Genomic DNA, 21,518 nt, shown 5'->3' with positions numbered 1-21,518 from the left:
CCTTGGAATTTTCCTGTTTTGTTGCATTACAACCTGGAATTAAAATGGATTTGTATTTGGATTTCATATAATGGACATACACAAAATAGTCCAAATTGTTAAAGCGAAATGATGGAAAAGTGGTGTGTGCAGTCACGTAATTAGTTAAAGTCCACCTGACATTCTAAGTGTCAAATGATCTGTCACATGATCTCAGTGTATATTCACCTGTTTTGAAAGGGGGACCACCAAGCAAGTGGCACCATGAAGACAGGTCAGGGACAAAGTTGTGGAGAAGTACAGATCAGGGATGGGTTATAAAAAATAAATATCTGAAACTTTAAACATTCCATGGAGCGCCATTAAATCCATTATTAAGAAATGGAAAGAATATGGCACCAAACCTGCCAAGAGATGGCCGCCCACCAAAACCCACAGACCAGGCAAGGTGGGCATTAATCAGAGAGGCAACAAAGAGACCAAAGATAACTCTGAAGGAGCTGCAAAATATTAGAGTGGCCAGAAAACCATTGCTTAAAAATAAAAAAAGCAAACCCCTTTGCTGTTCGCCAAAAGGCATGCGGGAAACTTCCCCAACATGTGAAAGGAGGTACTGGTCAGATGAGACTAAAATTGAGCTATTTGGCCATCAAGAAAAATGCTAGGTCTGGCAAAACCCAACATCTCTCATCCCCCTGACTAGGGACTGGGAAACTGGTCAGGATTGAAGGAATGATGGATGGCACTAAATGTGGGGAAATTCTTGAGGGAAACCTGTGTCAGTCTTCCAGAGATTTAAGACTGTGACATTTCATCTTCCAGCAGGGCAATAAAGCTAAAGCAACACTCAAGTGGTTTAAGGGGAAATATTTAAATTTCTGAGAATGCACTAGTCAAAGCCCAGACCTCAATCCAATTAAGAATGAACTAAAGATTGCTGTACACCAACGGAACCCATAAAACTTTAAGGAGCTGGAGCAGTTTTGCCTTGAAGAATGGGCAAAAATCTCAGTGGCTAGATGTACCAAGCTTACAGAGACGCGCCCCAAGAGACCTGCAGCTGTAATTGATGCAAAAGGTGGCTCAACAAAAGTATTGACTTTAGGAGGTGAATATTTATGCTCTTTGTTTCACAATAAAAAATATTTTGCAGGGGGCGTGGCTAGCAGCCAAACAAGATGGTCGCATAATCTTCGAGCTCTGCGGGACCCTCTCCGTACTTTTAGTGATCGCCACACTTAATCGCAACATGGGCAAACACAACAAGGTCCCCGGGACCCCGAGAACCCAGGGGAACAGGGACAGACAGACTGCTGCCTCAGTTCGGGCGTTCTTTCAAGCGGCTCCGGACCATGACTCCCGGGACTCTTTTGCCAAGATGGCGCCGTCTCCCGCCGGTTCGCATGAGGATAACCCTGAGGACTCTGGTGCTGATACGCCGTTCCCCGAGCAACTTACCCTACAAGAGGCGCTGCGTCTCCTGCCTACGAGGGCAGAAATGGTGCCCTTAATTGAACAAGCCACGCAGGGTATCCGCGACGCGCTTGCCGAACTCAAGTCGGATGTTCACCAGTTAGGTGACCGCGTGGCTGCCGTCGAGCACGACAATGTGCAGATCGTCACCACGGTGGACTCTCTCTCTTCCCAGCTGACCGACCAGACCTCCATGCTTCGTCTCCTGGCTCGCAAGGTCAAGGACCTCGACAATCGTGGTCGGAGAAACAACTTAAGAGTGAGGGGGATCCCGGACGTATCTACAACGCTTCGCATGATTTTTAATGATGCTCTGCAGAGGCCCGCCGACACGCCAATTTTATTTGACAGGGCTCACAGGGCTTTAAGATCTAGAGGCGACGCTAGCGCCCCGCCGAGGGACATCATCTGCCGGCTCCAGGACTACCCCTTGAAGGAAAACATCTTACGGGCCTGCAGACAGCGGCCAAGTCTTACCTGGGATGGTATTCCATCTCCATATTCCCGGACCTCTCCCCGTCTACTTTGCAGACTCGCCGCGTTTTGAAACCGCTCACCGCTGCTCTTCGAGAGGCCTCCATACCGTATCAATGGGGTTTCCCCTTTGCTTTAATTGCTCGTCGGGATGGCGATTCTTACACCATTCGTCAGGCATCTGACGTTCCCCAATTTCTCCGGGATCTTGGTCTACCTCATCTCACTATCCCGGATTGGGAGGTCGCCTTCCCAACCCTTGCTCTGCTCCGGGATCCCGCTAAGGTTTGGTCTCCTGGGTCGCGTCGCTCCAAGAGACAGAAGCTACCGAATGCTTAGACTCCTTTTCTTCCCGTGGCTGGCCACCTTCTGGATTCCTGCTATTCGTTATGCGGGGTATGTGGATTGCTCCTGGACTTGATGCTGCGGCTTCGAACACATTTCTGTTTTCCCCGTTTGGATGTTTCCGACTATCTTTCTCCATGACCGTCTGGTATGACTGCCTAGCGTCGTGCTTACTTACCTTGCCGATGTATGCACTCGGACGGAGGACGGTATATTAGTCTTTGTGTCGTTGCGGCACCCACTTGTGCGCCTCTCTGGGTCATGGGTGTTTCCATTGCTGAAATTGCTGTTGTTGTAGCCGCCTCTCGAATCCCCGTCTTATGCACCTCGAATATACCTATGCTGTATGATTACACACTTACTCGATCTCCTCGCACACACGCACACGCACACGTTCTCCCCTCTGGGGTCTTCCTTTCTTTGCTTTTGTGCCCCCTCTCTCTATGGTGGTCTCTGGGATGCTTCCCACATGCTTACCTGTCCGGGGCCTGGATCCTCGGTTGTCACCTTTATACGCACACACTCCCATGTTCATAGTTCTTATTTCCCTGTCGTGGCTATTTTTTTTACCTTTTTTTTTAATTTTTTTTATTTTTTTTTATTTGTCCTTTACGGAGAGGATGCTCCTGCACCTCTTTCTCTTCCTTTTTACACATTTACACTGCATCTTGCATGCTATCCCCCACCAGAGCCTACCCGCCTTGCCCTACGGGACGGGGTCCTAGGGTTTTGACCACTAGCTTGGTCACTTGGCTCACGATTCGATGGGATTCCATCGGGCACTTGTTCGCCCTGTTCTGTTTATTCTGTTTTATCTGGTTACCAATGTGTTTCTGTTTGTTTATTTTTATGGACGTATTAGTACCCTGTTCATGGCTGCTTCTTTTTCTAATGCTGGGTATGTATGTCTGACACTCGTGTTACATGCACTTTCCTCAATGTGAGGGGATTAAACAAGCCACAGCAGAGATCTAGATTGTTTCATGTTTTGCACTCCTCTCGCACCAAAATTGCCTTTTTGCAGGAGACTCATTTTGTCCGCTCTAAGGAGCTTAAACTCCAGGATAGGTGCTTCCAAACGGCGTTTTTTTCCAGCTCCCCTATATCTAAAACTAAAGGCGTGGCTATCCTGCTTCACAAATCTCTCCCCTTTCGCCTTCTCGATGTGTGGAGGGATGAGGAGGGTAGAGGACTCATGCTCAAAGGTTTTTTGGGGGTGCATAAAATCTCGCTAGCTACAGTTTATGCTCTTAATAAGGATCAGGTCCCCTTCTTAGTGGACTTTCTTTCTAAACTGGCCGACTTTCAGGAGGGCATTACCATATATGGGGGCGATCTCAACATGGTCTTGGATCCCAGGCTCGACTGCTCTGCAGGGACTTCCCATGTCTCATATGTTAAAATTAAGCGGGTTAAACGTATGCTCCTTCTGGCCCAGCTAGTAGATGCGTGGCGGGTCCTTCACCCCTCCTCGCGGGATTACACCTTTTTCTCTCCTCCCCACAATAGATATACTCGTATTGACTCCCTTTTCCTTTCCCACCACCACCTCTCCTATATCCATTCCGCTACTATTGGGTCTCCGACTCTTAGTGACCATGCCCCGGTGCACCTGACCTTACGTTTACCATTACTCCCCCCGAGGGTCTGGAGCTGGCGACTCAATGAGAGCTTGCTTGATGATCCTACGAGCGTCGCGGATCTCCTGTCGCATCTCGAACACTACTTTGAGGACAATCTCCTCCCCGACACCCCTCTCTCGACAGTCTGGGAGGCCCATAAAACCGTTATTAGGGGACACCTTATCCGACTGGGCTCGCGCCGTAAGAGACTTAGCCAGGCTGAGCTCTCTTCTTTGTCTCGTCAGATAGCGGAACTTGAGCTTCAACATAAGCTTTCGCTGTCTGCCGAGATTTTGGAACAGCTCCAGGCGCTCAGGTCCCGGCTCGCGACCCTCTTAGATTCTAAATTACGCAGAAATTATCTTCTTACCAGGAAGCACTTTTATGAACTGGGCGACAAGCCCGGGAAACTTCTTGCCCGAGCACTGCGTGCCAGGAGAGCTGCGTTGTATATCCCCAAAATCAGAGATGCCAAGGGCTCTTTGCATCACACCACGAAGGACATTGCTGCATGTTTTGCGACTTACTATCGGGAGCTTTATAACATTTCCCAGGGGCGTGAACCTGATCCTCATACCGCGTCGCTTATAGATGAGTATTTGTCTAACCACCTCATGAAACGCGTTTCGGGTTCCGATAGGGAAAGCCTTAATTCACCCATCACTTTGGAGGAGGTAGACAGGGCCCTCCGGTCCTCCCCCCAGGGTAAAAGTCCTGGCCCGGATGGGTTAACTCCCCTATATTATAAGAAGTTCTTCTCAGTCCTCGGACCGCATATGGTCTCTCTCTTTAATTCTATCACGGCTGACCCGTGAGCCGAAAAGGTAGATGGTTCCTAATAGCAGATGGCAACCACAAAGTCCGTGGCGAGGTACAAAAACGATAATCCAAAAACAAGGTCAGGTCACACGCAATGGTCGAGGCAGGCAGCAAGGAACGTAGGTCAAAAATCAGAAGGAAGGATCTGGTACACTAGTAGAATCAATCAGGAACGCTTAGGTACAGAGGCAGTAATAGCTTGATACTTGAGCAATGATCTCTCAGTGGAAGGGGCTTTTATAATTTGAATTTGGCGCCAAAATGACGTCATACTGAGAGACACAACTCCTACGTTGCCGGCGTCTATCAGCAGTAGCAGGGAGTGGACGCGTCTCCATAGCAACCTGGGACCGCGTCCTCCTCCCTGCTGCTCTCTGCCGGCAGTGGAGGGGGCGTGCCTGCACGCAGCCTCTGCTCGTGTCTGTGTCAGCGAGCAGAGGCTGAGAGGAAACCCGACGCCGAGACCTGCCGACGCTGGAACCGGGGAGAGGGTGAGTTGATTTATGACAAATTCCCTTGCTGTGGGAGGCTCCCTCGATCCCCACTCTAATGTGGCTCACATCACAGTGATACCGAAGCCTGGCAAAGACGCGGAACTCTGTGGCAGTTATCACCCAATTTCCTTGATCAATAATGACCTTAAGATTTTGGCGAAAATTCTAGCCCTCAGGCTTTCCTCCCTTATTCCCGATTTGATTCATAGTGATCAGGTGGGTTTTGTCCCTGGGAGAGAGGCCAGGGACAATACAATCAAGGTCCTAGACTTAATAGCGCAGGCTCAGCATAGGCAGGCTCCCTTTCTTTTGGTGTCCTTTGACGCGGAGAAGGCCTTCGACAGAGTTTCGTGGGCCTTCTTGTTTCGGGTTTTGGAGCGGTTGGGTCTGGGTACTCGCTTTATCCATCAGGTGCGTGCCCTTTATGCCCTTCCCTCGGCCTGTGTGAGGGTTAATGGCGTCCTGTCTGAGCGCTTTCTGTTGGCCAACGGCACGAGGCAGGGTTGCCCCTTGTCTCCCTTGTTATTTATTTTGATGATGGAACCCCTTGCCAATGCCATCCGTTCGAACCGTGATATCGCTGGCCTTAAGGTGGTGGGGACTGAATATAAGCTTTCTATTTATGCCGACGATATGCTATGTATGCTTTCTGATCCGCTTACGTCCCTTTCGCATGTCACGGCCGAGCTTCAACGGTTCCATACTGTATCCCAGTATAAGATTAATATTAAAAAATCCGAGATTCTGGGGTCTCATGTCCCTTCCTCCCTGAAAACTTCTATTCAATCGCTATTTCCTTTTCGTTGGGTGGACGAGTATTTGACTTACCTTGGTGTTCGTATTCCGGCGGATCTCTCTACCCTGGTTAAGGTTAATTTTGACCCGTTGCTATCTTCGGTCATTGCGGACCTTAGACGCTGGTCTTTCCCCCACATTTCCTGGTTTGGTAGGGTGGGGGTTCTGAAGATGAACATCCTCCCTAGAATTTTATATTTGCTTCAGTCCCTCCCTGTCTATCTCCCCAGGGCTTATCTTAAGGCCTGGCGTCGGGCCTTCACTAAATTTGTGTGGTCTGGACGTCCCCCCAGATTGGGCTTTAATTATTTAACTCGTCCTAAAGATCGTGGTGGCTTAGGCCTCCCGGATGTTGAGGGGTATTGGATCGCCTCCCATGCGCGGAGGGTGGTGGAGTGGGCATCCCACGCTCCTAAACAGTGGGTTAATATTGAGGAGTCCTCCTTTGACGCGGACATATCGGCGGTGCCCTGGTTGGCAGACCTTCACCGTCGCCCCTTGATATGTCACCACCCAACTCTCCTTCCCATGCTGCGAGTGCTTCGGAGGTATTTGATGCGGTTGGGCTGGTTGGGTTCCCCCGGGCATTTGTATCCGATCTCTTCCAACCCGGCCTTTCCCCCAGGTGTGGGGGGTGGTGTCCTTAGTCATCTGCTGCCTGAGGGTGGGAGGGTTCTCCGGCTTCACCATCTGTATCTGGATGGTAGGCTCCGCTCGGTATCCTCTCTGTCCCTCGCTACTCCGGTTTCTTTTCATCTCATCTTTTTGCACCACCAACTTAAACATTTCCTGGCGGCGCTTTCCCCTCTTTATGACCCAGTGACTCCTTATACTCCTTTTGAACTACTTTGCGCTGACAAGGCTCGGCACTCTCACCTTTTATCTGCTTTGTACAAGCTGTACGTGGCGCACCGCTCTCAGGCTAAGCCATACTTCTTTGGCCTGTGGGAGAGGGACTTGGGTCTTTCCCTAGATGCTGAAGATTGGGCCAAGGTCCTTCTTCTCATCCATAAGGGAGCCACTTCCTCTAAACTCCAGGAGTCGTCTTATAAATTACTTACCAGATGGTATAAGGTTCCAGCGGAGCTTCACCATTTTCTGCCTCATGTTCCGCCGCAGTGTTGGAGGTGTGGTACGGGCGTCGGCACTTACATCCATATATGGTGGGACTGCCCTCTGTTGCAGCCCTTCTGGGTGGCTGTTGAAGCGGTGCTTCGGATGGTCGTGGATCCGGTTCTCCACCTCACCCCTGAGGTTGTCCTCCTGCATCATACACGGTCGAGTCTGGGATCCTATAAGCGCTCTCTGGCTATCCAACTGATTAACGCGGCCAGAGCTACTGTCCCTAGGTTTTGGAAGCAACCTATTACTCCTCCGATCTCTGCTTGGCTTTCGTATGTTAACTTTCTGTGTCAAATGGAGGATCTGGTGATGTCCTCTCGGGGCTTCGGTTATGCCAATGGCCTGAAGTGGCAGCCTTGGCAAGACTTTCTTAGTTCCTCTACCTTCCAGGGGACATTGGCGGGTCTTTCTGGTCCTTCGTCGGCTCTGGATCCTGCCTAGTTTCTGTCTTCGGATCTATGCTGTGTCTGTGTCTTTCCTGTTTTCTTCTTGCTGGTGTCCATTCTCTAGTTACGGATTTGCTCCACAGGGTGCTACTCTTCTTCATGTTCTACGTCCATTTTTTTTTTTTGTTTACTTGTTTTTCGTTTCTCAATCTGTTCTGCCCGGTTCTGGACTATTCATTTCTCAGCTTCTTCACCTGAGCGGTTCCCTATCCCCCCAGCCGATTCTCACCTGTGGGTATTTTGGCTATACGTGCGGATGGTACATACCCGATTTATTTGCCCTTTATGATCCTTTTATGCTGTGCCTGATGGTTGTAATGTCTCTTGTCATGCTCCTTCCACCACGCATGTGTATATTTTGTACAGCTCTTTGTACCTCCGGTGTTTATACTGTGTTGTTTCTATTTCTTATTCAATAAACTGAGAATTGATAAAAAAAAAAATATTTTGCAAGTGGTAGGCATGTTGTGTAGTTCAAATGATACAACCCCCAACAAATACATGTCAAATCCAGGTTGTAATGCAGCAAGGCCAAGGTAGGTGAGTACTTTTGAAAGGCACTGTATATACTCCCCCAAGTGGTTAGAGGCTCCATCAATCCTCCATTGGCTATAGTGAAACAAATTGACTTGCATGACCAGTTTTCTTTTTTGTGACTAGAATCGAATGTAAAAACAGGTCATCTGTTTTAGATATTTGATGTCAATTAGCAGTGGAATAGTACACATTTGCACAATGTAATCTGCTGCACTGACTGAGTAAATGCCACCAATAATTCACAATTTGCATTTACACCTCTTTCTGTTTTTTAAATCTGATACCCAGAGTCTTTCATTTGGTTAATACGCTATTTATAGTGAAGAGAAAAAAGTGTCGACAAAATGATTCATTGATTTATTTTTGACAGAAAAATGTAGAATAGCTGCTGGAGGTAAGTTCAATTCCCTTTTACCACAGAACCCACAGAGAAGCTAAATAAGGCCTATTTTTAAACAACAATTCCAAAGCATTCAAATCCATAGGTTTGTTTTATAAGGGCAGTAAAGTTCACAAGGAAAGAACAGGGGCTTTTTTGTAGTTATGTTCTGCATCTGTAAATAGAATGTTAATAAATTGATGGCATTATCTGACCCTTGATGTTATAAACACATTTTACGGAAAGAAACAAAAATATTTTAACTACAAATGATAGGTAGATATTTATAGTGATGTATGTAGATATTTCAGTTTAATGCAGTTTAAAAAGCAAAAGGGAAAAGGCGAATGTGGTAGGCTTTGCACTGCATCTTAACCATTCTGTGAATGGTCAATTAAACTGGTTTTGGAGCTAAAAGGTTGGGGTTTACATAGAAAAATAATGTACTGGAATAAGGGTATACAAACAAAAAATATCTGAATGTGTATACCTTTTATCCATTTTAGGTTGTGCACGTTCCTCTTTCTGTATATATTGTTTTGCTGTGCATATTTGCACATCTATTGTAAAGTATCCTAATACTTTAGGAAAATAAAGAAAGGAAACTTAATTGAGTCTATTCACTAAAGAAGGACTTTGCTTTTAGTTAAAAGTTTCAGCTCCCTGATTTCACCATATGTAAGTTTCTTGCAAGAAAGTGTGAGCTGACCCTGCAAAATATACACTCACTGGCCACTTTATTAGGTACACCTTGCTAGTACCCCTTTTGCCTTCATTCTTTGTGGCATACATTCTACACGGTGCTGGAAACACTCCTCAGAGATTTTGGTCCTTATGGACATGATGGCATCACGCAAGTCTTCTTGCTTCTTTTTTCCGCTTCACTAAGACAAAGGGAAGATGGTTTTCAGTTTCTGCAGATTTGTTGACTGCACATCCATAATGTGAATTTCCCGTTCTACCACATCCCAAAAGTGGTCTATTGGATTGAGATCTGGTGACTGTGGAAGCCATTGGAGTACAGTGAACTCATTCTCATGTTCAAGAAACCAGTTTGAGATGATGTGAGCTTTTTGACATGGTGCATTTGACATCGTTATTTTTTCCCAGAAAATAAAGTAAGGTAATCTTTAATAGGAAATCTTTATATATCATAGAAACCCATAACAGAATTCAGCAATGAAAACCATCTTCCCTTACTGAAGCGGAAAAAGAAGCAAAAAGACTTGGTTACAGATAGATTACCATTAAATATTGTCAAAACAACAATGTGACTTTAGTTACTTCAGTAAACTGAATAATTTAACTTTACCTCAGACCATATAAAACTGTCCCATCTGGATGAAGGCGGATCATACGATTTTTTACTGTAACTCCATGTACAAAGGACTTTTTGTCATTAAGAAAATAGGTGTCAGGAACCCACAGTTGATCTGCTACTCGATTGTCCAGAGTGAGGTTGAGAGGGATTCCACTATATGCTAGTCTCTTGTCTCTCCAGTACTGTTGAAAGTACATTGTCAAAGTATAATCCTGTAAAAAAAAAAAAAAAAGAATAAAACATGAAGTAAGCATAAACTGATGCTGAACACTATGCCATATTCCTAATGAACAATACTAGGCCAAAGAGTGGAACTATAAGCAGTTACATGATGAGCCAAGCATTGGAAAGTTACATTGTCTTCACTGAGGAGTATCCATGAATATATTTTGTACATTTGTATGCAAATATTATGGCGCACAGGACATTTTTGAAAGTTTTCAACCACCTCTAGCTGGGACAGACTTCACAATAGGAGGTAAGTATGACCACACTAAAGGCAGACTCTTCTCAGTCAGCTGAAAGAGGCATTGCTCACCTCAAACAGGTGCTCTGTAAGACAGATAAGGCTCTGGTTTGGTTCTGACTTAGCTTGTCCACCATTATTGCCTGCACCTCCACCTCTGAAATATGCTCAATTTTAGCAAGCCCATTTAAAGCGATAGATTACTGCAGGGTAGAGGACTGCATTGGGATGCGGGTCCTGCGGGTCCTGTACCTGTGGCTCCCGGTAAGGCTGCCTTCGCGCTGCTCCCTCACAGCGTCTCTTCTCTTGCTCAGCCCAGGAACCCAGTGGAGTCACGTGATGTTACGTGACTTCCCGTGACTCTGCTGTGTTCCTGGGTGGAACAAAAGAAGAGACGCTGTGAGGGAGAAAAGGGGGTGGGCGGGATTGACCACATATGTGGCGGGAGCGGGCGGGATGGGACACACATGTTGCGGGAGCGGGCGGGAGTGGAACACACACATTGCAGGAGTGGGTGGGATTGGACAAAAAAATCAGCTGCAGCAGGCAGGAGCGGGATTAAAAAAGCAGTCCCGCACAGGGCTCTACTGCAGTGTCAGACAGGGAATGAAAAGCACCCTTGGAAATATTTGGACACCAGCCCCTTATATTTTATTGTGTGGTTGAGCTCATGTGCCTACATGCCACACAGATGGCATAACTAGAAACCACAGGGCTCTGGTAGGAAAATTGCCAGGGGGCACCCCAACTTCACAAGCGACAATTCCCACAGTGCTACTTTTGCCCCCAAATAGCTTGTATGTGCCACCTTTTTTTTTCCACACAGTGGAAAATGCAGTTGTTTCTTGGGTTTTCAGCTTCTTAGCCACCCCTTCCTACATGACTACGCACATAGGAAAAAACGTAAGGTGTTGCCCCCTACCAGTATAGCTTTCTAGTTAGTTGCTTAGCTTGCTTATATGGAATGGTTGGTCCTTCACAGGACAAATTGTGATTTTACCCTTTTATATTTTTATACCTTTTATACTGAGACATACAATATACAGTATGTTTTCAAGTATAACCATCCAAATTCCCTATGTTCATTGTTCCCGTACTTAATAAATAGAAATAAATATTGCTCAGATGTTTCCAGTCACAAACACACTGTAGACAAACACAAAGGAAAATAAACGTTCCCTGGTATTCCATCCACTATGACTATGATTGATATAAAAAGCCACTATTTCATTCTTCCGCATGATGAATTTTATTAATATACATTTTAATTAAAAATATCAATAATATAGGTAACTTACAATGTGCATGCCACAAAAAAGTGCATTCATTACAAATCTGTCACTTTTCATAAAAAATATTTGCTGAATGTTTATTGACTAAAAATATAACAGATATTTGCAGAGCACCAAAAATGCATCAAATTTAGTTTATGACACTGAGAAGTAAATTGCTATCAAACAACAAAAATAAATATTGTCATGTTTCTACATAACACATCTGAAAGAGGACTGCGGGTAGTATGTCTAACATATCTAGGCGTGCTGTAGCTAGGCAACTGTCTGGGAGCTTTACAGCCTTTTATGGAGATGTGTGACATATACACATCGCCATGGATACAGAAAACTAATAAACATTCAGTCCACTGATCAAAATCAAATCAATTTCTGAAAATCAGTGAAAATACAATATGGATGTAATACACACACAAAAAATCTATAAATAAAAATGCATAATCCTGTGACAGTAATAAATCCAGGATATACTGTATATATAATTACAACAGTAAGACATTTCAAATTATTATGGCATCTATCATACAAAGACAAGTAGTAAGATACAAAATAACCAATGTCAAGAATGTACAGCGGTAAAAAGAGCTTGTAATCATAAATCACACATAATAACTTTATGCAAAAATATTGGTTTTGCACATTTTAATGTATACTAGTGTCACACATTCCAATAGAAGCATAACTATATAAATGTCAGGTTTAATCCATTTTTTTTAACCTTGCCTGTAATCTTTATGTAAAGGAACTCAGTAAGATATTTATATGTTGCCGTTTTTTATGCAAAATGCTGAAATAATTGAACTCAAAAACCTAATTGAAGTAGAATACAGATTACTATTGAGAAATAAAATTGTCCTCATTATTTTGCATTACAGTCATGTAACCAAGGATCAAGTATGCGTCAATAGGGAGGATGCCCTAATAAAATTAATAGCCACTAATTAAATCAGCTATGTCAAATGCTTTACCTAACTACTGAGCTTGCAAGCCTCAAGCCATATAATGGACAAAGGAAGTATGAGGAAGAGATCCATTGCAGAGCTTTCCTCTGCTCACTGATAAGGTGAATTCTGGCACCATCCATCATTATGCTAAGCAAGTGAGGAAATCTGTACTTGTAAATAAACAGATAAATTAATCTTGTTAATTTCTATAATTTTTAACAAAGTCATCTTCTTACTGGAATCATGGACAAGCAAGAGGCAGGGCTTTGCACTTCCCCAAACATATCTACAAAATTCACCATGCATGAGCCACATGCCATCTTATAATCAAGATTACCCTGAATATCTGAAATACCTTTTTACCTTACTTAATTTGCTCCCATGAACTACCCCCATACCAACCCACAGATTCCAAGCTGCTACAGGACACCATCAAAGTCTACACAACCTCTAGAATGAACTGAGGCAGCCATTTGCCCCATATTTCCAACCATCCCTTTTCAATCCCAGCTATGGTAATGGTTTCCTGAAATTTATATTCCTGCACCAAAGATGTAAGAGGGTCAGCAATTCAAAACGCAATACATGACACCTAAAGAGTATGTACATAAACTATGAAGTGACAAAACTCCTAGTAATCATTTTAAGCAGCAGATAATCACACAACCTTGAACACCAGGCTTCCATTGAAGCTGCAGCACCACCAAGCTGTCTAGAATAAAAATGCAACATAGTAAACCTGCACAGACAAAATAAAAACAAATATAAGGCACCCTTCTGGAAGCATCAATATTGACTTGTCAGAAAAAACATATGCATCACAACAAATCACTGGAAAATGACCTACTGGCATTAGCCATTGCTATCATCTGAATAGCCCAAAATGCTGAAACAGTTAATTAAAACAAGGATGCCGAACCAGTCAAAGAAGATCCTGAACCACTGCCACGTTCTGTATGTATTTTCCATATCAAGTAACCGCGAAATCATGTATTCTACCTGCTCTAGATTACCGTGGTATGGCAACGTCTCAGTAAACACCCCTAAATCCACACAGTACAGAACTCTCAAATACAAGTGAAAAAGATGATTGTGTATCAATAAGGTGTTAAATAATACCTTTCTGCAAGTGGTAAGAAAATAAAGAACATAATTTTCAGGAGGTGCATACATTTTAATGATTAACTAATGGAACCTTACTATTTTGACCAATTCTCCAGGCGCCACTCTTACTGACAATGCAGAACACTGACCCTATGTAAAGCGTTTCACCTTCAACAAAATTACAAAGAAGGACATATTTGCACTCTTATCTAGCATCTGTGAGTCCGCTGTTTGTTAATGAAGACAGGATATTAGCTTGACCTGTTTTTCCTCTTCTCTTGTGAAGAGTGGCATCCTACCTCACTAATGAGGACCCCCTGGCTTAACAGGAACATGGGGGATGAAAGTACATGGCAGTTACTGTATTGTGTTGTTGCAGCAACAACTGTCAATTAACAGAAACCTCACAGACTTGCAAAACAGCAGAAATGTTCTAGTTTGTACCCTTCCCAAATCTCCATCATAATGTATACACATACGATTTTACCCCATCTTCCACTATTCAAAGGCTTGTTACAAAACTAAAAAGCATCATCCCCCAGCATCTTTCTTTCAATTAACCTGCTACTTCCCATCATTCAGTATATCATATTAGCCTGGTACCTTCTCTATCTATTATTCAATAATCCCGTGCTGAACACACAGAAAAAAAAACATTTCTCCTTTAAGCCTGTTTTTAGAGTCTTATCTGCTGCATACTCATGGTTTTCAACAGTAACGCAACAAATTTGAAGAGAAAGATGATGCCCTGGATGTGCAATGTAAAATTACCTCCTGAGTTATGTATCTAATGTTGGTACATAAAAAAAGCTTACAACCTAAAAAAGCATAACAGGCATACACATTCAGATTCCTGGATTGCTGCTAGAATAATAATTACCTGTAAGTACACAAAACAAGAATTCACCACATACCCAGCGAACAACATTCAAAAATGATGCCTTAGATATGTGTTTTTAAATGGTATACGCTGGGTGTGCGCTGAATTCTTGCCTTGTCTAAAGTAGGTACACAATCAAGCATTTTTAGCATGTGCATTCCTTCTTGTCATCAAGTGCCCTTTGTATTAAACAGGAAATTGTGTTCAATATGTGTTCAAGATGTATAGTTTTTTAATCAAGTACAGTTAAGCTGGCAGTCAAATAAGCACAATTTCCAACTTGCACATTTGCTACTGCCCCTGCTACTGTTCTTTCTACCTAAATCAGGCAGCTCCCCTGGCCGCCTCCTCCGTGTTTCCTTGAAGTCATATCCAGGCACTCCATATTTTAAGGATGTGCGGTGCTGGGCGGAAGTGAACTATCGAGGCTGTGCCATAGTGTTAATAGCAAGGATTGGGAGATCAGCATCCTAAACAGTGGTTGTACAGGGAGCTAAGACCTGCTGCCCTAGACCTAGTCGACCTAGGCCAGAATACACCACTGCCTTCTAGAACAACTCATTAAACCCAAAGCTGCTGGTAACAGCAAACCAGTTAGAACAACTCCTCTGCCTTTCAAAAAAAGCCATAAAACTATTACATAGGGTGTGCTTTGGTTAGATGCCCCCCCCCTTCATTGGGATACAACATCTCCTGCACAAAGTTTTATAAATGCTTGCCTGGTTTAACAGGTTTAATAGGAGTCCTGAGACATCCTTTTTTTAATTTTGTCAGTGGTGGATAGTGTGTTCCAACAATATTCTAGTTAGAAGCCAAGTTTAACATGACCTCAAAAAGGCACTAACTTGTCTGCAGATTTGAAACTTGTAACCAATCTCACTGATTTATAGACAACTTGAATAACATGTTAATGAAAATGACATCAATAAATACAATACATGCAACACATTGTATTAACATTGATCAGTTGGGGGGAAAAAGTCACAGAGCTATAAACATTAGATCTGTTTTGTAAAATATGGCAAAAAATCATACTCTGGGTGGTTGTCCCTTGCTGAGCAAACATTTTAGAAAGCTGTAGTGTACTTTGTGCTAATATCTGAATGCTGAAATCAGCTACTCTGAGCCCAGGATCCCTAAAGTGAACATTCAGCAAATAAGGCAGGGGACAGCCCTAAGGAATTATTCTCTTAGCGGTCACAGAAAATGGAAATAAATGTTCTACAATATGTGTTGATGCCCATTCTTACTATATGTTTTACACTGACAAACGATTATAAATGCCACAGGGAACGTCCATATTGTAATTTAACATTTTTTCCTCTTAATATTTTAAGTTATTACGTTTTTCTGACTGCAATGAATGTTTTCCCTAACTGTCTTTTATTCTAATCTGTGTCCAGGTCTAAGATATAACACAGACATGTCTATTACTTATGATGAAGTTATTTGTGTGCAATACAGAGATCAAAATTATCTAAGACTTTATATCCCTTGAGTTATTACACTTATCACTAAGAAACCTTCTTACACATGAGCAGAAGTTGGCATTGTTGTCCTCAAATGGAAGAGACTACATGAACAGCTTTCTGATCCCATGGGGCTTTATGGACAGACCTGCAATGCACACATTTAAACTGGCAGGGCACTGTATGACTATGCATTCTACAGGGTCAACTTAGCCGTTCTTGTAAGTGACATTGGCTCTTTATAATTAATAGAGAAATTAGGTAAATCGTTTACCCTACCAGCAAATTCTTTCAAAATAAATATTTTTACATTGTTGAAGAGTAGTATTATATAAAATGTATTGGCTGGTTGGGACTTTTGTAAAGGTTCCTGCTATGTTTTAAATATTCAAACATGAATATATAAATTGAAAATATATTTGAAAATAATTAAATATATTCAGAGCTATGTTTGAAATATTCTTTAAAAGTAGGCTTAAGAAGGGTCTAGGGGCCTCTATCTGGGATAAAAGAATAACCAAAGGCTTCATTCTCCATGATAGAAGCATTATGAATGAACACAATCAGGTTTTCTTAGGTGAATGTATGTAAACCTGGCAAGCTGCTAAACCTTCTCAACTGAACCGTAAGTATATAAGGTATACTGTAAAAGATTGGTCATTTTTGTAAAACCATTTTATATGTATTATAAATACTGAAACATTTTTTTAAAAGAGATTTTGGTTAATCTTATGCATTCTAGTTAAGGAACATATAGTTAAAGAGGATTTGTTCCTCCATACTTTCTTATGTATGCCCTGTTTCTAAATTAATTGGTTCACACATACTTTGTAATGGTGGGTGAAGAGAAAGCGGAGAACTGATTTGATGTTTGCTTTTCTACATGATGCCAGTTTCAGCATATATGAGTCACACTTTTAGTTTAAGTATCTCCAAAAGAAATACACAAAAAGCACAAGCCAAAGGTTTTATTATTTGATTTAGTTATTTAGTTAATAACAGTTCACTTTTAATAATGGGCCAGGTAGTAATACACCAACAAGAAATCTGGCCAACAATAAAAGCAAACAAAAAGTCACAGCTAATGCCGCATTGAGTTAGAATAATAAATCCTCTCAATGGATCAGGTTTAAAAAGCCATAGTATCCAATGTAACAGCCAGAACCACAGTATTATCAGATATTGCGAAAGGGAAGATGGAAGTCACAAAGCACTTTACAACAAGCTCCTACATTAAGTGCACCAGAGATTCCGCATTAATAGTTAATAACTAAAGATTAAACATTATTCCTGCTCATAAGTTTCAAGGTAAGGATAGCCCAACAGGCAGAAATAATGAACAATCGATTTCATGTTAACACTTGTGTTAACATCATGTCAATTTCCTGGTGAAAATGATTTTGTACACTGTTGAAGCAATGCTACAATTTGACTTGTTAATCTTTTGTTTTGCTGAATGCAATATGAACTACATTTATAATACATCGATGTCAATGAATATATTCAGGGGGCAAGCAGGTAAAACAAACGGCAGGCTTGGTTAATTCATACATATGTTTTATGAGAGCATATTATATTTATTGGCTGATGTGCATGAATCAAGGAAGTACAGCAGCTCTGATCTAATGCTTGTATACTTTCTCACAGCTAGCAGTGGACACACATGTTTGTGAAGCGTATGTTCTGGTCCAGGCTTGCACAAATGTACGGTGCGGCCACTGGCTGGGTATGCCCTGCCACATGCTACATGAGCATAAAAACATAAAGTGCCAGGGACGCCTCGCCATTGCCAGCTTGACCCTGTGTTACTCCCTCTTGGTTCACTGCCTGCCGAGGCCAGAAGTGGTTTGAGTGGTGACTTTAATGCATTGACTGTTGGATACGTGAGAAATAGAGTTGAAGGATACAAATGATATGCATCTGGATACATAGAATAGGCAGTAATGTGCAGTTCTTAGTGATTTCAATTCATTAGTGCCTACAAATGCAATTAGTCGAATAAAAATAATTCAAGGGATCGGTCCTGTCAAACTAACCTGATCAGCTTTTATGAGGAGGTGAGCTCAAGACTGGATCGGGGTGAATCGCTGGATGTCGTATATCTTGATTTTTCCAAAGCATTTGATACGGTGCCACATAAAAGGCTGGTACATAAAATGAGAATGCTTGGGCTGGGGGAGAATGTGTGTATGTGGGTAAGTAACTGGCTCAGTGATAGGAAACAGAGGGTGGTTATTAATGGTACATACTCTGAGTGGGTTACTGTTGCTAGTGGGGTACCACAGGGGTCAGTTTTGGGTCCTATTCTTTTTAATATATCTATTAATGACCTTGTAGAGGGATTGTATAGTAAAGTATCAATCTTTGCAGACGATACTAAGCTCTGTAACGTGGTTAACACAATAGAGGACAGTGCACGATTACAAATGGATCTGCATAGGTTGGAGGCTTGGGCTGGGATGTGGCAGATGAGGTTCAACACAGATAAATGTAAGGTTATGCACATGGGGAAGAAAAATCCAGGCTGGGAATATGTATTAAATGGGAAAACACTGGGGACGACTGACATGGAAAAGGACTTAGGAGTTTTAGTTAACAGTAAATTTACCTGTAGCGACCAGTGTCAGGCAGCTGCTGCTAAGGCAAATAAAATCATGGGGTGCATCAAAAGGGGCATAGATGCCCACGACAAGGAAATAATTCTACCACTGTACAAGTCACTAGTCAGACCACACATGGAATACTGTGTACAGTACTGGGCACCAGTGTACAAGAAAGATATAGTGGAGCTGGAGAGTGTTCAAAGACGGGCAACCAGAGTAATAAGGGGAATGGGAGGACTACAGTACCCAGAAAGATTATCAGAATTAGGGTTATTTAGTTTGGAAAAAAGACGGCTTAGGGGGGATTTAATAACTATGTATAAATATATAAGGGGACAGTACAGAGATCACTCCCAGGACCTATTTATACCCAGGACTGTATCTATAACAAGGGGACATCCTCTACGGTTGGAGGAAAGAAGGTTTCTACACCAGCACAGACGGGGGTTCTTTACAGTAAGAGCGGTGAGATTATGGAACTCTCTGCCAGAGGAAGTGGTTATGGCAAACTCAATAAAAGAGTTCAAAAGGAGCCTGGACGTGTTTCTTGAAAGCAATAATATTACAAGTTATGGATATTAGATTAATAGGGACAGAACGTTGATCCAGGGATTTATTCTGATTGCCATATTTGGAGTCGGGAAGGAATTTTCCCCCTGGTATGGGGCAATTGGCATCTGCTTCATAAGGGTTTTTTTGCCTTCCTCTGGATCAACACAGTAGGGACACAATATGTATATAGGTTGAACTTGATGGACTTTGGTCTTTTTTCAACCTTATGAACTATGTTACTATGTTACTATGTAAAATGGATTTGCTAAATATTAAATGTGTTAATTTGAGTATATTACCTGTCTCTTTGTATACTGTTATACTGTATATCCATTTTTCGGTTATATTAAAATTAGGAAAAAGGATGTTAAGCTCAAAATAGAGGGTTGTCTTGCAATGTTTTAATGTTTATAGTCTAATGATACATGAATTGTTTGCTATTTTGTACAATGCACTTAGGAATTAAATAGTAAACCAAAGCTTTTATTTGGGCATTTTAGTAATATTTTCACTGAATATATTGTACAGAGCTGAAGAAGGCAACAGAAGAAACAATATTGCTGTTTCCTGAAAATAAATGCAAACATGTATCTGCAGCTGTTTGACTCCTGTGATTGCATCAGAAGCTGGTGGAAAAAGATATTCAAATGCCTTAAAGGCTTGTTGTTGTAAGAGCATTTCAGTAAGACAAGTTAAATGCTGTTTTCCTCCAGTGGCTCAAAAGCTGATTATAGTTTTCTGGAATATCTACCATTTTTTTCTGTGTTAAACAGCTTGGTTATTTCCTTTATCACAAAAACTCGGTGTAGTACACACAGCCTACTACACTGCAAGACCTCGGATAAAAAAGAAGTCCAATGACCTGCACTTCATCTGATGTTAACAAAGAACGTTTTGTTTATCTGTGGGTAGAGGCAAGACTTTTTTTTTTTCCTTTAGCACTGTTGATAAATCACCCTGGGGATCAGTTGACCACTGATGATGTCAACATGACGTGACTGAGGGCTCTAATTATTTTTCATTTCTATTTTTATTTATTATTACTTTTTATTTGTTATGTTTTACTGTAATATCCACTTTAACTGGTCACACAGTGAGCAAGAAGTAGGGCTTTGCAGTCCTGCAGTCTTGTACTCCTGTTGTAGATGGGTCAACAGAGAGCCTGTACAGATCCTTCTGTGTCTCTACTAATCAATGCTTCTGGTGGTGATCACTGAATCGCCCATAAAGGAAATACCCAAATGTAAGAAAGGACACTCAAACAAAATAAGTGTACCAGCGCTCACAATGAGTCAAGACTGTCAGCAGAACATTTTGCATTCATCGGCAGGGAGATCTCCCAATGCAAAAAATCCAAGATGTACTATTTTAGACGGCCATGCAAACTGATAAGTAACAAAGAAAGTCTACCACGGAACAACAATAATCCAGATGGATCTGGAAAAAAGGGCTTATCTAAATTAGTGGATGCAAGTCATGTGTCATAATTGCAGGTGGTGATTTTTCATTGATTAACCACATTGCCATGGCTGAGTTTACACCAACACAGATAATGGTACAGATAATGCTGAAGTATATTTTAATATTTTTAATGTTATCTGTCTACAAAGCTAGGGAAAAATTACACTGCAGAGTCATAGTTGTTCCCCTACTTACATCTCATCACTTATGTCTAAATACACCACTAACGGTCTCATCAAATGATCTCTGTTGGTCCTCTTCTCTGATTTTAGTTCCTGTGTACGCTTGCAAGATTTCTCAAGGGTTGCACCATCCTCTAGAATGCTCTACTCATTGTACAGCAATGTGGAATATGATGGCGCAAATATATAATAATAGTAAAAAAAATGACAACAATAACAATTATAATAATAATAATAAATGAGACAATAAAGGTCTGGGCAGGGAAGCTAGTGGAGAGAGTAAGAAAGAAATGGAAAAACAGAAGAAGGAAACAGAATAAAGAAAGCCAACAGAACAGCATATGTGAATTTTTTTTCTGTATGTATGCATGTCTTAATTTCTTCAGAAAAAGCGATGATCAGTTCATCTGTCTACATAACCTGCCTCGGACGTTAATCTTACCCTGGTCCTGTGTCATTAAAAGGGAATGGAGGATATTGTGCAAAGCCCAGTGCATAGATTGCTAAAAGATAATATATCTCCAATGTCCAATTAAGTTGATATGAAAAAAGACTTTACAGAAAAGGAAGATGAAAAAGAAACAAGAAAAGTAAGTCAAGAAAAAAATTTGAAACACACCACAACTATCCTAGTGCTAAATTTCCATCAGATGTTAATCAAAGTTAACATTTATGATTTGTTATGGTTCTGAGTCATTGGAATAAGAAAACTTCATTCCAGAGCTGTGCTTCAAGATGCCCTGAGCTGATTGAACAGAT

General features: G+C 42.0%; 1 protein-coding gene across 1 annotated transcript in view; it reads right to left on the bottom strand.

Annotated features, from left to right (window-relative positions):
* LOC149289184 (gamma-aminobutyric acid receptor subunit beta-3-like) overlaps positions 1 to 21,518 on the bottom strand; it is an 84,917-nt gene that overhangs the window by 24,759 nt on the left and 38,640 nt on the right. The window contains exon 4 of the mRNA XM_089490819.1: positions 9,798 to 10,018. Within this exon, the coding sequence (XP_089346945.1) occupies positions 9,798 to 10,018 (221 nt within the window). The remainder of the gene's footprint in view (positions 1 to 9,797; positions 10,019 to 21,518) is intronic.

This window comes from Sceloporus occidentalis, unplaced genomic scaffold (genome assembly GCF_023333645.1).
Source record: "Sceloporus occidentalis isolate IW3139 unplaced genomic scaffold, rSceOcc1.0.p SCAF_47, whole genome shotgun sequence".
NCBI lineage: Eukaryota > Metazoa > Chordata > Lepidosauria > Squamata > Phrynosomatidae > Sceloporus > Sceloporus occidentalis.
The sequence above is the reverse complement of the archived record's forward strand: the minus strand, read 5'-3'. Positions and strand labels throughout refer to the sequence as shown.